Source organism: Macaca thibetana, chromosome 14 (assembly GCF_024542745.1).
Source record: "Macaca thibetana thibetana isolate TM-01 chromosome 14, ASM2454274v1, whole genome shotgun sequence".
Taxonomy (NCBI): Eukaryota; Metazoa; Chordata; class Mammalia; order Primates; family Cercopithecidae; genus Macaca; species Macaca thibetana.
Window position 1 is genome coordinate 117,376,788 of NC_065591.1, and position 13,589 is coordinate 117,390,376.

General features: G+C 44.2%; 1 protein-coding gene across 2 annotated transcripts in view; it reads left to right on the plus strand.

Annotated features, from left to right (window-relative positions):
* The window catches only part of DDX25 (DEAD-box helicase 25), a 100,637-nt gene extending 92,488 nt beyond the window's left edge, over nt 1-8,149 (plus strand). For both annotated transcript variants that reach the window (XM_050755696.1, XM_050755695.1), the window contains 4 exons: nt 2,036-2,273; nt 3,642-3,804; nt 6,260-6,448; nt 7,870-8,149. In XM_050755696.1, the coding sequence (XP_050611653.1) occupies nt 2,036-2,273; nt 3,642-3,804; nt 6,260-6,448; nt 7,870-7,931 (652 nt within the window). In that variant the 3' untranslated portion in view covers nt 7,932-8,149. The remainder of the gene's footprint in view (nt 1-2,035; nt 2,274-3,641; nt 3,805-6,259; nt 6,449-7,869) is intronic.
* The last annotated feature ends 5,440 nt before the right edge of the window (nt 8,150-13,589 follow it).

Sequence of the window (13,589 nt, forward strand, 5' to 3'; positions counted from 1 at the left end):
TTGTAATGAAAAACAGTAACCCCTTGCTCCAACCTGAAGAGAATACTTCTTTTCTGATATTAACCTTCATACCTTTAAATAATATTTTCATACTGCTGTTTCCTGATGTGTAGTCATTGTCAACTAATTTCCCATTATAGGAAGTGGGAATTGAGTTCTTTGAAAACACCACCCATTCTACCTTTCCTATCCCCCATCACCTCTCTGTAATTATGCCATGAATTAGGTCACATTAACTGTCAGTATTGATATCATGTGACAGTGTAAGTATTGTTCACTGCTGAACCAAACAGCATATTATTATAATTACGGTTGCCCCTCTGTATCCACAAGGGATTGGTTCCTGGAACCCCTGCACATACCAAAATCTGTGGATGTTCAAGTCCCTGACGTAAAATGTTATAGTATTTACATATAACTTATACACATCTTCTTGTGTACTTTAAATCATTTCTAGATTATTTATAATGACAAGAAAAAAGTCCGTATACATTCAGTACAAGCACAATTTTTTTCCGAATATTTTTGATCCACAGTTGTTTGAATCCACAGACGTGGAGCCCACAGATACAGATACCACTAATATAAAGGGCTGCTTTTCTTGTAAAGCTTTTTCTTCTAGAAGTAATCATTGCTTTTGCTTTTTTTTTTCATTTAGTTAGTATCACTGTGTAAGGATCTTTAATTTTCCCATAGCTATTCTGTCATATGTGTCATATGTCTGATATCTCCAAATAGTAAAATAAAATTTAAAAATCCATCCATTTCTCGGCTGGGCACGGTGGCTCACACCTGTAATCCCAACACTTTGGGAGGCTGAGGCAGGTGGATCATAAGGCTAGGATATCGAGACCATCCTGGCTAACACAGTGAAACCCTGTCTCTACTAAAAATACAAAAAATTAGCCGGGCGTGGTGGTGGGCGCCTGTAGTCCCAGCTCCTCGGGAGGCTGAGGCAGGAGAATGGCGTGAACCCGGGAGGCGGAGCTTGCACTGAACGGAGATCGCGCCACTGCACTCCAGCCTGGGTGATGGAGTGAGACTCCATCTCAAAAAAAAAAAAAAAAAAAAAAAAAAAAAAATCCATCCATTTCTCTTTTTTCCTGCCGATATTCCAAGCTCCCTCTGTCCAGCTTCAGTCTGGTGGATCTGCTGTACAGCTGTCATCATGGGGTCTTTCCTTTGCTCACTTAAGTTTTAAATCTCCTATATCTTGGGTCGTTTCTCTTGGAGTACTTCCTCAGTATGCTGGAGTATATTTTCTAATGTCTTCCTGAAAAATAATATAAAAGAGATTTATTTTTCAGCCCTTACATGTCTGAAAATGTCCTTATTATACCGGTAAATTTGATCTTTTGGCTAATAGTTTGCCTGGATAGGAATCCTATGTCATTCTCTCTCTAAATTCAGAGAAATGTTGAAAACAGAAAAGTTTTTAAAAATAATTATATATATAATTAATATCCTCAGCTTCTGCTGTTGTTACTGAAAAGTTTAATGACACCCTGATCTCCAAGCTTTTATTTATGACCTTTTTTTTTTAAGTCACTGTATTTTCCCCTGTTGCTTCCCTTTAATTTGTATCTAGTTCTTCCCATTCTGAATCAAGTTAGTTGTGGCTGTTCTTTCCCTCCCAAGATATATAATGCCTGCTGTCAAATAACTGGCTCTGTTTCCTTCGTCTCCATTTACCTTTGTGTGAGATTATAACTATAAAGAGCATCTAGTCTACCCCTCTTGTGACTGTGTGAGTCTGCCTCTCCTAAAGAGGAAATTGGCGTGAGAAACCTCAGACCCTCCAGAATATATATCTAAACTTTGCCCTAAGCTCTACATTCTGTTTATATACTTTTCTAAATTCTTGGTGGCAAGGAGGGGCAGGACCTTGGCTATCTGCCTGGAGATACAGCTGGTCGTTGCAGGCAGCACCTCACGTGGAACGGGTGCGTGCAGCGGCTGATGGCAGTGGCATGAAGTGCTTGAAGAAGAGTGACGGGGTGGCAGCTGGGTGACAGCCTTCTCTCCTCTGTCACAGAGCTCTACCCTCCGAATGCCAAATGCTCCTCTTTTCAGCAACCTTTGAGGACTCTGTGTGGCACTTTGCTGAACGAATCATCCCTGACCCTAATGTTATCAAGTTACGCAAAGAGGAGCTTACCCTGAACAACATCCGGCAATATTACGTGTTGTGTGAGCACAGGAAAGACAAATACCAAGCTCTGTGCAACATTTATGGCAGCATCACCATTGGCCAGGCCATCATCTTCTGCCAGGTACACTCTGTGGGTGTGTCTTCATCGTGCCAGATATGTCTACAGGCAGAGGTGGGGGACGATAACAAGCGCCCTATAGCCAGGCACGATGTTCAGCACTTCTTGTGTGTCTCCAGTTTAATCTTCAGAACAGCTCTAAATAGAAATTACCTGTATTTTATGGGTGAAACGTAAAAAGGTTAATGGAATAGGATCTTCAAAGTGATGTTAAACACGGGGCCTTCTTTTAGAGGGACTGCTTCTAACACTTCCCCATTTCAGTTTATGTTTATTGTACCTTGTACAGACACCCTTTATCCGGTGAAGGATGTTATTCATTATTAACAGCACCCCATTTTTATGTTTGCTTTTTGCCTTCTGACATTCTCATGTTCATGTGTTTTATTTTCTCACTACCCCGTAAACACTCTAAGCTTCATGAGAGCAGGGTCTCCTCTCTCTCATTCACTCCCATATCCACTGCACTAGACCAGCACCTGTCTGGCGCGTGGACAGCACCAAAAACATATTTGTAGAATAAAAGAAAGCTCTGCCACTGGCTAACCATGCAACCTTAGGCAAGTTACATAACATTTTTAAGCTTTGAGAGTTTTGTCTGTTTTCATTTTATTTATTTATTTATTTTTTATTTTTTTTGTGATGGAGTCTCACTCTGCTGCCCAGGCTGGAGTGCAATGGCGTGATCTCAGCTCACTGCAGTCTCCGCCCCCTGGGTTCAAACGATTCTCCTGCCTCAACTTCCCGAGTAGCTGAGCCTACAGGTGCCTGCCACCACACCCGGCTAATTTTTGTATTTTTTTTAGTGTAGACGGGGTTTCACCATGCTGGCCAGGCTGGTCTCGAACTTCCGACCTCAGGTAATCCACCCGCCTCGGCCTCCCAAAGTGCTGGGATTACAGGTGTGAGCCACCGCACCTGGCCTGTTTTTAATTTTTTAAATGAAACTAGGTTGCTACTTCATTAATTTGTTGTGAAAACACATGACCCTCACAGTAATGCACGTAAAGATTTTAGCCAGATGTCTGGCACATGGGAAACAAGCACTCTTAGAGTGTCTGTTGTTGCCATTGTTACATGATATCATTTTGTCATCATAGCACATGTGAGGTAGATGTAGCACATTTATCTCTGTTTCATGGGTGAGAAAGCCAGAGGTCTGACTGGTGGAGAGGATGTGGCGTTAGAAGCACAGACAGGGGGGAGGATGCCATGCCACATTTTAAGGCCCTTGAGGACTGAGGGAGAGGTGAAACTAAACTCCTCTGCAGCCCTCTCCTACCCCCGCCCTGCATGCATGGTGTCACAAGCACAGCTAGGCTGCTCTGCTTAATCTTGGGGTGCTGTGGTGGGTTTTGCTTTTTTACATAGACTCGTCGAAACGCTAAGTGGTTGACCGTGGAGATGATACAGGATGGCCACCAGGTGTCTTTGTTGAGCGGGGAACTGACCGTGGAGCAGCGAGCTTCCATCATTCAGAGGTTTCGGGATGGGAAAGAGAAGGTTCTCATAACAACTAATGTTTGCGCTCGAGGTGTGTGTTTAAAGTCAGGTCTTGAGTTCTAATGTGCATATGATAAGATGCATTCTTTTTAAGTGTGTAGTTTTGTGAGTTTCGACAAACATGCAATCATGCAGCTATCACTGTCATCAAAAAATAGAGCATCTCCATCTCCCCAGTTTCCTCACACTCCTTTTCAGCCAGTCTCCCTTCCCATCCCATGGCCCCTGGCACCTACTGATCAGATTTCTGTCTCCATATTTTTGGAGACACAGAATCAAATCATACTATATATAGCCTTTGTGTAACTTCTTCCACCTGACATAATGCTCATAATAATACTAATGAATTTCATTAGTATTATTACATGCACCAGCAGTTCATTTCCTTTTAATTACTGATAGTATTCTATTGATAGTTCATCTGTTCACCAGTTGATGGACATTTGGATTGCTTTCAGTTGGGGCTATACTTAACAAGGCAGTAATAAAAATTCATGTGTAGGTCTTTATTTAGAGATATACTTTCATTTCTCTTGGGTAAATATCTAGGAGTGGGATTGTTGGGTCCTGTGATAAGTATACATTTAGCTTTATAAGAAGCTGTAAAACTCTTCCAGTTGCCAGCAATTGCTAACGTCACTCTTAATTTTAACCATTCTAGGAGATGTATGCTGGGATCTTATTGTGGTTTTAAGTTGCATTTCTCTGATAATTAATGATGTTGAGCATCTCTGTGGAGTTTCTAATTTTAAAAGTGTTGACTACTGGTGAAAAAAAAAATCCTTAGTTTTTTCAAGAGAAGGGTCTTCCTACATTCTTCATCCCTCCTAAATCATTGCTTGGACTCCATACTCAGACCACATTTCCTGGTTAATTCTTAGTTTAGCACACAGAACTGACAACCTGCCGTGCTAGGAGTAGATGCTGAGCTCTGCTCTTGGGAAGAGTATCCTGAAAAAAGGATGAGGTTCCTATCCCTTAGGAGCTCACAGCCTAGGCTCTCACCTCTCTACACTGGTGCTATTCAATAGAGCTTTCTGCAGTGATGGAGATGTTCTATTCTCTGCTCTTCAGTTGGTAGCCACTAGCCATATTGGCTCTTGAGCACTTGAAATGTGGTTTGTGTGATTGAGGAACTGAATTTTTCCACTAACCATATTGGCTCTTGAGCACTTGAAATGTGGCTAGTGTGATTGACAAACGAATTTTTAATTTTATTTAATTTAAATATAGCCACATGGTGCTAACGTTTACCATATTGGACAGCATAACTCTAGACCCTAGAGGAAGGAAGGCACAGAGAGCTCCAGGTCAAGGCACAGTGCAAGGAGCGCGAGGATCCTGACCTGGACAGCTTGTTAATGTTGAGAAGGAAGGCACAGCGGGGAGGGGAACTGCAGAAGTCTTCCGAGGCAGCCTTCAATCTGAAAGGTTTTGCAGGGCGGGTGCGGTGGCTCACGCCTGTAATCCCAACACTTTGGGAGGCCGAGGTGGGTGGATTGCTTAAGGTCAGGAGTTCAAGACCAGCCTGACCAACATGGTGAAACTGCGTCTCTACTAAAAATACAAAAATTAGCCAGACATAGTGATGGGCACCTGTAATCCCAGCTACTCAGGAGGCTGAGACGGGAGAATCACTTGAACCTGGGAGGCAGAGGTAGCAGTGAACCAAGATCGTACCACTGCACTCCAACCTGGGTTACAGAGCGAGACTCCATCTCAAAAAGAAAAAAAAAAGAAGAAGAAGGAGAAGAGAAAAAGAAAAGTTTTGCAGGAAGGGTAGCAGTTCAGTTGAATGAGAATTTACGTTTGTTCAGGAAATGGCCAGACCTTGACTGGAGTGTGGTATTTGTGAGTCAGGAGAGAAAGAGATGAGTCTTTAGGTGGTTTGAGGTCTTGAATTGCTTGTACTTTTCCTGTACAATTTGGGCAGTGGGTTTTGAACACAGGTGTGCTGGACATTGCTCTGGTGACCATCATAGGAGAGATGAGGGGAGTAGGGGAAGAGAGTGGTGAGAAATCAGTCTGGAAGTTGGTGTAACCACTGAGGTAAGGGCTTGAAAAGACCTGACCAGAACAGTAGCCATGAAATGGAGCAGAGCCAGAGCCCCATGATGGGTAAGCGGGTGTGAGACTACGGGGCCTGCTGGGGACTTGGGACAGCAGGAGCAGAGATGAGAAGGTGGCTCTGTGGGCTTGGCAAGGGCACCTCTCCACCACACACACACACACACACACACACACACACATGCTTTGTGTATATTTACATTTCTGTAGCATTCTCTATGGACACTCTTATGTAGCATCAAGACATCACAGCATGCAAGCAAACTTCCTAACCAAAGTACCTGTCTCAATTACATACGCCCAGGTTGGATTTCTAAATTTTCTCTATAAATACGAATTCCCTTGGCAAACATGGTACTTGAATGGCCCGTGTCCTGAGGAAAGCCTTGCAGGACCCTGTGGTGTTTTTCCTCTTCTAGGGATTGATGTGAAGCAGGTCACGATTGTTGTGAACTTTGATCTCCCTGTAAAACAAGGAGAGGAGCCAGACTATGAGACCTACCTCCACCGCATAGGGCGGACAGGGCGCTTTGGGAAGAAGGGCCTTGCCTTCAACATGATTGAAGTGGATAAGCTGCCCTCGCTCATGAAAATCCAGGACCACTTTAGTAAGTAGCACCACCCTCACAATATGACCTGTAGACCTGCCGGTCTGACAGCCATGATGTGTGCTGGAGAGCTCATAAGAGTAGTGGCAGCAGAATGCATGAACTGGAAGGCCTCTACTTCACAGGACCACGGTTCTAATATGAGACAGATGATTAAATAGTGCTTGTATGGTAATTAAAATTATTTTGATCAAGTAGAATTAATATGAGCTCAGGCTGGGTGTGGTGGCTTACACCTGTAATCCCAGCACTTTGGGAGGTCAAGGTGGTCAGATCACGAGGTCAGGAAATCCGGACCATCCTGGCCGACATGGTGAAACCCCATCTCTACTAAAAATACAAAAATTAGCTGGGCGTGGTGGTGGGCACCTGTGGTCCTAGCTGCTGGGGAGGCTGAGGCAGGAGAATCACTTGAACCCGGGAGGCAGAGGTTGCAGTGAGCTGAGGTCGCACAACTGCACTCCATCCTGGCAAAAGACCTAGACTGCATCTCAGAAAAAAAAAAAAAAAAATAGAGCTCAGATTTAGATGTTATAACTCATTCTGCAGTCAGAATTTCACATCTTGTGAAGGCAGAGCAGATTGTGGAGCAGATTTTCACATCTTATAAAGAAATCCCCTAAGCAAGTAGTAACATCCTTTAAGATTCTCTTCAGTTCTCTTTTACTTATGCTTTTTCCCTCCTCTTGCCCACCCTCCCAAGCGGGAAAGTCCTAAATTCTGAAGTCTGTGACTTCAGCCCCCCATCTAAACAAGGCAGGCTCTGATGACGGCCTGCTGGAACTCTGGACTGGCGGATTTCTCTGATGGAAACTCCAAAGGTCCCATGGCTCAAATTGTCGCATGCCCCAAAGCCCATGGATCTGGCTGGGGAGCAGGGGAGGAGGAACACCTGCCAGGACAGTGGTACTTAACCTTTGTAGAAAGCAATAAGCGCTCTCCCCAGGGAAGTGCACACAGGCACACACATGCCATTTGGAATATAATTTTCATAGGTTGGTAGACTGACTGTAGCACATCCACTGACCTTTCAGGGAAGTAGGTTAAGTGCCCCTGTGTTAGGCTAACTGGGGAGGACAGGGTGAGGAAGATGCATTAAGGCCACTGTCGCTATGGTGAGCTCCTAAGGCCCTGGTCTCAGGAAGTGACTGCAGTAGAAGAGCCTCAGTCCCTCCCAGGCTCTCCTCACTTCCACTCTGGCCTTCTTTGCCCCAGCATATCTAGATACATACATTTCATGGTCTGTGGCATTTGATGCTGTTTGAGTTAGTATTGGTCAGTGACTTTGACACCCTTCCTTCCTCATGTTCCTATATCAGGGCTTTCTATACAAGGTATCACTGTCTTCAGAAATCTGGATGGAATGAAGTTCCAGTTAGACCCTGATGTAAGACTGGTTCTGTTCTCTTTCGTTCTTTTAGACAGCAGTATTAAACAACTCAACGCTGAAGACATGGATGAAATTGAAAAGATTGACTATTGAAGAAAGAACTTTATTGTTTGTGCAGTATCCTAGTTTATGTGAGAACATCTCAGTGGGTTTTGAAGGTAGTTTTTTTATGTTGAGGCTTTTTCAACATGAAATTGTCACAGATGGCAAAATAAATGTCACTGTACTTAGTGTTAAGACATGAGGTCTTTTTGAAACCAAATTGATGTGAAGCTTGTGATCCTTTTGAATAAAAAAAAAAAGCAAGATTATTTCTTATTCTAATCTTTGTACAGGTAATATCTCAATGTGGGCTTCTGTGTGTTTTTGGATTTGGTTTTTACAATCTGAGCAGATCGTGCCTCTTGGGAGCATCTTCCTGTGTCACGAGGGGGCGGTAGAGCTTCGCTGATTTTGGAAGCTGAGTGGGTAGGAAAAAGCCCGGTGTCCTCAGACCTCATTCACAGGCGCCCTTTCCAGCCATTTATGCCTTTCTGCACTCCTCACCTTAAACTCCCCCATGCATGCACGTGCGTGTTCTTAAGTGAAAGTACAGATTAAAACTTTTAAAAAGTGAAACCATTAGGAAGAAAGACTATTTTGCTTCTTTAATGTTTCAAGGGACATACAGAATTTCAGAATATTTTTCTATTTTGCTTCTTACTGTCTTCAAATTAGAGAAGATTTCTCCCTCATCATTTATTTCATGGTCTCTAAAAGTGTGGCTTTAATATGGGCATTTCTTTTTTTTTTTCTTTGAGACAGAGTCTCGCTCTGTCACCCAGTCTGGAGTGCAGTGGCCGGATCTCAGCTCACTGCAAGCTCCGCCTCCCGGGTTTACGCCATTCTCCTGCCTCAGCCTCCCGAGTAGCTGGGACTACAGGCGATGGGCATTTCTTAAAAGCAGTTGGTGGAGGGTAAAAAAACCCCACATACCCTATTAAAGAAGTAACATTTCAGAGAGCAAAATTTTTTTTTGTTTTTAAGCATTTAAAGGTATATCTGAGAATCCTGGACATTTTCCCACAAGTCCCATTGAGATACGTTTTAATTTTTCGTATTTCCTACTCAAAAGTAAAGTGTAGTGAGCTTGAGAAAATGGGGTAAATGAGAGTCTCCCAGAAAGCTGAAGCAGATCTTGCAGCCAGAGCACCGATACCAGCTCTGTCACGGCACCAGACTGCACCAGTGGCTGCAGTGAGCGCCCCTGTCACCGGTGGGATGGTGGTTCCTGGCATATCTATTTTGATATTCCTCTTCCATGTCACCCTGCCCGTGTTTTCTCCCAGAAAGCAGGGCTCAGAAATACATAAAAATCATCACGTGACTGGGTGCAGTGGCTCGCACCTGTAATCCTAGCACTTTGGGAGGTCAAGGCGGGCGGATCACAAGGTCAGGCGTTCAAGACCAGCCTTACCAACATGGTAAAACCCCTTCTCTACTAAAAATACAAAAATTAGCCAGGGGTGGTGGTGCGTGCCTGTAATCCCAGCTACTCAGGAGGCTGAGGCAGGAGAATCACTTGAACCTGGGAGGACGAGGTTGCAGTGAGCTGAGATCATGCCACTGCACTCCAGCCTGGGCGACAGAGTAAGACTCTGTCTCAAAAAAAGAAAAAAAACGCTGCCTCATTTAGCAACAGATATTTATTGCGTACCCTTTATGGTAAACACCAGGGAAAAGGAGGTGAGTGAGATACAACAGCCATGTTGGAATTCAGAGCCTAATGGCAAAGACCTAGAATGAGCCAGCATGATAACAGACTGTGCAAAAGCAAGCGGGCCCAGGTCACTACTGTAGCACAGAGGAGGGACCCTAGTACCATCTAGGCCAGCTTCGAGAGGAGAGGACACTCAGGATCTACTACAGGAGTGCAGGGTGTATTCAGCTGTGCCTTCTCAGCGTGGACTTCCCAGCAACTTTCTAACCTGAGTCTATGAGAGGAAGTGTTCCAGACACAGCTCATCATAATTACCTGGAGAGCCTGGGGAACAAAATACAGATTTCCTTCCACATGCAGATGAAACCAGACTCTCCGAGGGCAGAGCTCAGAAATACCCACTTCCATAAGGGAGCCGCAAGCACAGGTAGAGCAGTGGTACTGATGACGGCCGTCTCAGGGGGAGACCCTCAGGCAGAAAGGCCCTCGGGGACAAAACTTGTAAGACGTGGAACGCCTGCTGCTCGGTGTCCATTCTGGTTCTCCTTATCCTACATCTGCCCTCCTCTCTGGACTGGAAGCTGGTGATCACTCTTGTCCACTCAATACCCCTAACACAGTGCCCAGTGCATCCTAGGCGCCCAAGGAACTTTTGTCTTTATTGAGTAAATTTTTTTTCTTTTGCCACTTCCTCATTCACTAATAATTTTTTTTGAGGTTTTCCATCCTAGTTTTGAACCCCAATTATATGGCACAGGATGAATGAGCGTGGTAAGTGTATCCAGATACTTTGTTCTCTTACTATTCGAGAATCGATTTGGACTTTCCACCATGCTCAGCTCAGCCTTGGGGTGTCCTAAACAAAACTTCACCACTTCCCTTTCCAGTTCAAACTCTGGTAAGATCTCCGCCATTTACCCTCACGAGTGTCCTCAGTAATTTCTGTTGGGCAGCTGTTCCCACGGGTCTGCATGCATTGGGCATTTTTCTGCATTCCCCTTTGCGCCCTCCTCGCATCCCTTTGTCTCGCCACCTAGGAGGCAGCAAAGCCATCCTGTGTCACAGCTGCATTAACACGAACTGGCTAGTTTGGTGAGTCAACAATCCAAAGGCTGTTTTCTGCAGGGTGCAGTTCCTTGTCAGAGCTGTAAGCAATTTTCCCGTCTTCCTGCATGGCTTGGCCAAGGTCATCTCTCTCAATGCCTGTCTGAGGACAAAGTAGATAAAGAGGCAAGGAAACACCAGGTGATTTCAGTGCAACTGTGAGCTGGGTTAATCAGCTGTATATTTCTTGGCACCAAAGACTAAACCAAATCCATTAAGTTGACCTTGGCCAGCTTAATACTGTTAGCATAGTGAAATTCATGATTACGTAGAGCAGGACTGTGATTTCCAGTGGGTGAGTGAACACCTCGCCTGGAACACGGCTGCTATGATGTTAGGTGCTGGATCTAAGGCAACCATTAATAATAGGAAAGGCAAATGAGTTGGTCATAGTCTGGTAGAATGTGTGACAGCTGCTTCTCAAGAGACATTATTGCTTTTGGTCATGAGAAAGTGTTGATCCTCCTCAGCAAAGCTCGGTCACCATGAAAGCTGCTGGCAGTCTCTGCACATATGACCAACAGTGGAAAATCTTAGAGGAGTGATGGGGGCGGTGGATGATGAGCAGTACCTTTCCAGACACCAGAAAGACAGGCTGGTTTTGTCAAGCCTTGGCTTGGTTCCTGGTCCTCTGAGAGGCTCAGTCTCCATCCCTTTGATTCAAGTCAGGACCTAGATTAGAAAGAGAACCCATGCAGAGCAGTCCAGCTGTTGGGATGGGCCTGCACTTTGCTCTCTGAACCAGGGGGCATTACTCTGTTCTCACTCACATTGTACAGACAGCCCATCATGCTCAGCCTTGCAGGAGGGTCTTCAGGAGCCCAGCCGTCTGGCACATACTGCTTTTCCCAAGGGACTAACAGAAAGGTCAGATCTGCTTCAATCCTAACCCTCTCACTTCAACTCTCCATTACTTCTGGGGAATAATGATGTATATCCAAGACCCTCATATCATATTAACCCACAAACTATGAAATCATCAGTCTTGTTCTATGCTACAGGGAATCCAACTTTTTGCTCTAGAAAGAATCCAAGAGGCACTCAACCCCAACATTTTCTATACTTTCACTAATCCGTGGCTGAGAGAATTTGACGTTTTTCCCTTCTCTCTCCCTCTTTTTTTTTTTTTTTTTTTTTTTTTTTTTTTTGAGATGGAGTCTCACTGTGTTGCCCAGGCTGGAGTGCGGTGGCATGATCTCGGCACCTCAACCTCTGCCTCCCCGATTCAAGCAATTCTCCTGTCTCAGCCTCCAGAGTAGCTGGGGCTACAGGCACATGCCACTACGCCTGGCTTATTTTTGTATGTTTTTTAGTAGAGATGGGGTTTCACCGTATTGGTCAGGCTGGTCTCAAACTCCTGACCTCAGGTGATCCACACGCCTTGGCTTCCCAAAGTGCTGAGATTACAGGCGTAAGTCACTGCGCCCAGCCTCTCCTCATTTCTGTCTGCTGACTCCTCTTCCTGTTCTGCTGCTCACATCCCCAGGTTGATGTTTTCACTCTCGGGGTTCTGCCTTATCCCTTGCCACCTTCCTGTGCCACCGGGGTCCCTCAGAAGGATGTGCCTGGACTTCCCACACCCTCCTTCGCTGCCCCTCACTGTGTTGCCTGGTGTCTGCCAGGAGAGATGCTGTTTGAGCCATTGGCTGATTTCTCTTACTGCTTTGCAAACTATCAGTTTTAAATGTGGGTGGGGCTGAAGCACCATTCTCCATTTTTAATGTGGATTTTCCATCTCCCTTTAAACATTAAACTTTTAGATTCTTCTAGCGAAATACAGAAAACACACCTGAACTGGGATGATTCTTGCCTAAGAGATGTCCCACTGTGTTTGGCAAACCCACAGCGGGTCCCACGAGCCCATGTCTGGAACTGCCTGGCCCTGCTTTACCAGTTTATCAGACTTCCACTTCTGCTGAGGTTAGAAAGAGCCAGAGGCTCTGATACAATAAAAATGAGCTCTGAAGAGGGGCTCTCTCCCTCTTATATTCAGAAGAACTGAAAGTTTTAATAAGTCTCTAGAGAAGCATGACAACTATCTGTAGCATTTTTCTTTGGGAATTAACCTTTGCCCGTAATTATTTATATTCAGTAGAATAACCATGGGTTTCTCTATTCCAGTTTCTAGAATATAATTTTCATAAATGAGGGTGGTCTCCTATTTTGAGCTTAATATTTTTCTGTTGCTAGAAAGAATGGTACTGCCTCACTCCAGTTCCTTAAGTTTGTGATCATGGCTTGAAATCTCTGCTTTCGGTTACATTCCTCTGAATAATAGTCATGTATAATGGCCTCAGGCATGATTTAGAAGGCACAGACTGAGCAGGCCGCTTTGTGAGGTGGTGAACTCCCCATTCCTGAAAGCATTCAATCAATCAAGATGAATAGTTACTTGTAACAGATGCTGTAGTTCTGGTTCTTGAATTACCAGGAGTTGGAATAAAATGATCTCAGAGACTCTGTCCATTCTAAGATACCATGTTTCCATGACCCTACACAGAATAGCTACACAGGTGGAGGAACATGAGTCAGAGAAGCTTTGCACAAAAGAAGATTGTTTTCCACAAATGAAAATGGGGTGATTAACTTCTAATTGCACCCTGTCTTAGTTTTCAGATGCATTGGTTCCTTCCCCATGTGACCATCTCTTTATATCAAGCTTATGCTGAATGTGGATTATTTTTAATGTAATGTTCACATTGTAAAAGCAATGAAACAGCAAACAAAGTAGAGCAAAATATCAAAAATCTAATGACTTTATCATAAAAATTATCAGCTTGATACAGTCCTGTTCACTTTAATATAAACATTTGTGGTTAATTATAGTGTTATATCTTTTTAGTTGAAACATTCAAGTGTTTTTTTCATGTTGCCACACAGTCTTTGGGATTAATATGCATGTAGCTGTCTTTGTCGAACATTTATGGGATGTTCATTTTTCCAAAGCT